At 45.4% G+C, this 2,478-nt stretch overlaps 1 protein-coding gene across 1 annotated transcript; it reads left to right on the top strand.

The window, feature by feature from the left end:
- Positions 1–12: 12 nt before the first annotated feature.
- On the top strand, positions 13–1,522 carry LOC116380408 (protein-methionine sulfoxide oxidase mical3a-like). Its single transcript, XM_031842333.1, has 5 exons — positions 13–196; positions 280–330; positions 479–578; positions 858–931; positions 1,024–1,522. The coding sequence occupies exons 1-5, from the start codon at positions 103–105 to the stop codon at positions 1,206–1,208; spliced, it is 504 nt and encodes a 167-aa protein (XP_031698193.1). The 5' UTR covers positions 13–102; the 3' UTR covers positions 1,209–1,522.
- The last annotated feature ends 956 nt before the right edge of the window (positions 1,523–2,478 follow it).

Below are 2,478 nucleotides of genomic sequence, written 5' to 3'. Positions count from 1 at the left end.
GGTCAGGGAGAAAGACCAGGTCCTCCTGAGGACAGAGAAGGTCAGGGTTGAATTGAGGGTTTTGTTTTCTTCGTGTATAAGTACATATTGGTTTTGCTCCAGATGATCCAGAGGCAGCTGCAGCAGGTGGAGGAGAAACAGAGACAGCTGGAGGAGAGAGGAGTGATGGTGGAGAAAGCTCTGAGAGGAGAAGCAGGTACAAACACACAACATGTCCGTCTACTTCTTAAAGTTTAGTAAACCCGACGTATGTTTCTTACTAACTCACCTGTGTTTCAGATTATTGGGGAGACTCCAACGACAGCCAGGACATCGAGCTTCACCTGGAAGGTGAGTTCACCTCCTGACTGAGTATCAAGCAACACAGTGTACTGTAGTATATGAAGTATACTGAAGTATACTGTAATGTACTGTAGGGTACTGTAGTCTCTCTGTCTCTGTAGGACTAGATAACCTGTCTGTCTCTCTGTCTCTGTAGGACTGGGTAAACTGGATAATCCCGCTCTGATGCAGCAGTGGTTCCAGTTGGTCCAGCAGAAGAACTCTCTGGTTCGATATGAATCTGAACTCATGATATTGTGAGTATCTCACCTTTACATCCGGCAGCAGGTTCAGGTTTACCAGAACCTCCAGGATGTGGTTCATTCAGCAGGTTCAGGTTTACCAGAACCTCCAGGATGTGGTTCATTCAGCAGGTTCAGGTTTACCAGAACCTCCAGGGTGTGGTTCATTCAGCAGGTTCAGGTTTACCAGAACCTGCAGGATGTGGTTTATTAAGTAGATAGATTCGGGTTGACCAGGATGAATCAGGACTGTGTGGATCCTGGTGTCAGACTCTGGTCTCTGCTGTGTTTTAGTGCTCGAGAGTTGGAGTTGGAGGACCGACAGAGTCGCATGCAGCAGGAGCTCAGAGAGCGGATGGCCGTGGACGGTAACATCAAACCCAGCAGGAGTTTAATCACGTTTAATAATATGTAATATTTAGTGAATATTAATATCTCAGTGTGTGGTGGTTTTGTCCAGACCACCTGAAGGAGGAGTGGGAGCTGCTGGAGGAGCGTCTGATCCTGGAGGAGATGTTGGAGGTGGTGGAGCAGAGAGACTCTCTGGTGTCTCTGCTGGAGGAACAGAGACTGCAGCAACGACAGGAAGACCGGGACCTGGAGGAGGTCATCATGACCCGAGGACTGGGACTCAACTGGACCTGAACCTGGAAGGGTCTCTACAGTACCTGAACTGTTCTGAACTGGTTCAGTCTGACTTTATCAATGCAAAGGTTGATATGAAAACAGTTTAAGTTTGGTATTCTTTGGAGTTTTGGAGAATTTTGGACCCAGTTCAAAGTGGACTCATGAAAAATACCCAAACCAGATGTAATTAAACCAGTTATAGTAAACCAGGTCTGAGATAGACCCGAAGACAGTCAGCATCAGTCCACCATGAGCTCTCCAGTCTTCCTCTTCTCCTTCTCCTCCTTCTCCTTCTCCTTCTCCTCCTTCTTCTTATCCTTCTCCTTCTTCTCCTTCTCCTTCTCCTCCTTCTTCTTATCCTTCTCCTTCTTCTTCTCCTTCTCCTCCTCCTTCTCCTTCTCCTCCTTCTCCTTCTCCTCCTTCTCCTTCTCCTTCTCCTCCTCCTTCTCCTCCTCCTCCTCCTTCTTCTCCTTCTCCTCCTCCTTCTCCTCCTCCTCCTCCTTCTCCTCCTTCTCCTTCTCCTCCTTCTCCTCCTCCTTCTCCTTCTTCTCCTTCTCCTCCTGTCTTCACTACATCCGTGTCTGCGTTGGTTCAGTGTTATGTTTCAATGCACAGTAACATGTTGTTATTAATCAGAGTGTAGCTGAGGAGAGTTATTCTTATGGATGATGTCATGGTGTTATGTTAATGGTAGAACGCACGGCTGCATGTACATGAACACGAGTGGAACACGAGTGGAACACGAGTGGAACACGAGTGGAACATCCATTGTTATCGGCCATGTAAACAACTTAAAGGACCAGAACATTCTGTGCAGGGAGACGTAGTCTGAGATGAAGTAGAGACGTAGTTCTACACACGAGAGCACAAGTCGGTAAGTTAAACTGCTTACATTAATACCTTTAACTAGTTCAGTGAGTAACTAGCTGTTGTACAGTAACATGTTGTTACTGTACAACATGTTTATTTAAATGATCACAGATGCAGTATTACAGGTTCAGTGTTGGTGTTTAGCAGCTGTACTGTTCAGACGTATTGATTATTGTGCCAAACACCTGTCGGTCTTATTTCACCTCAACTTGTCATATTATCAATAACTGTTTATTAATCCTGTTTAAAGTCATGCGACTGTTAACGTAACGATGTGTTAATAAAACAAACAGCCTTCTGACTTCATAGCTTCTTGTTTAATAAAAGATTTCTTCTGATTTCTGTGGTTGTTTTGTTTTATACAAACTATTTGTGTTGGACCAGGTTCATCTGTCCATCAGTGTGAGACCTCTCCCGC

The sequence above is a fragment of the Anarrhichthys ocellatus genome, unplaced genomic scaffold (assembly GCF_004355925.1).
Source record: "Anarrhichthys ocellatus isolate YVR2014 unplaced genomic scaffold, GSC_Weel_1.0 scaffold7092, whole genome shotgun sequence".
NCBI lineage: Eukaryota > Metazoa > Chordata > Actinopteri > Perciformes > Anarhichadidae > Anarrhichthys > Anarrhichthys ocellatus.
The sequence above is the reverse complement of the archived record's forward strand: the minus strand, read 5'-3'. Positions and strand labels throughout refer to the sequence as shown.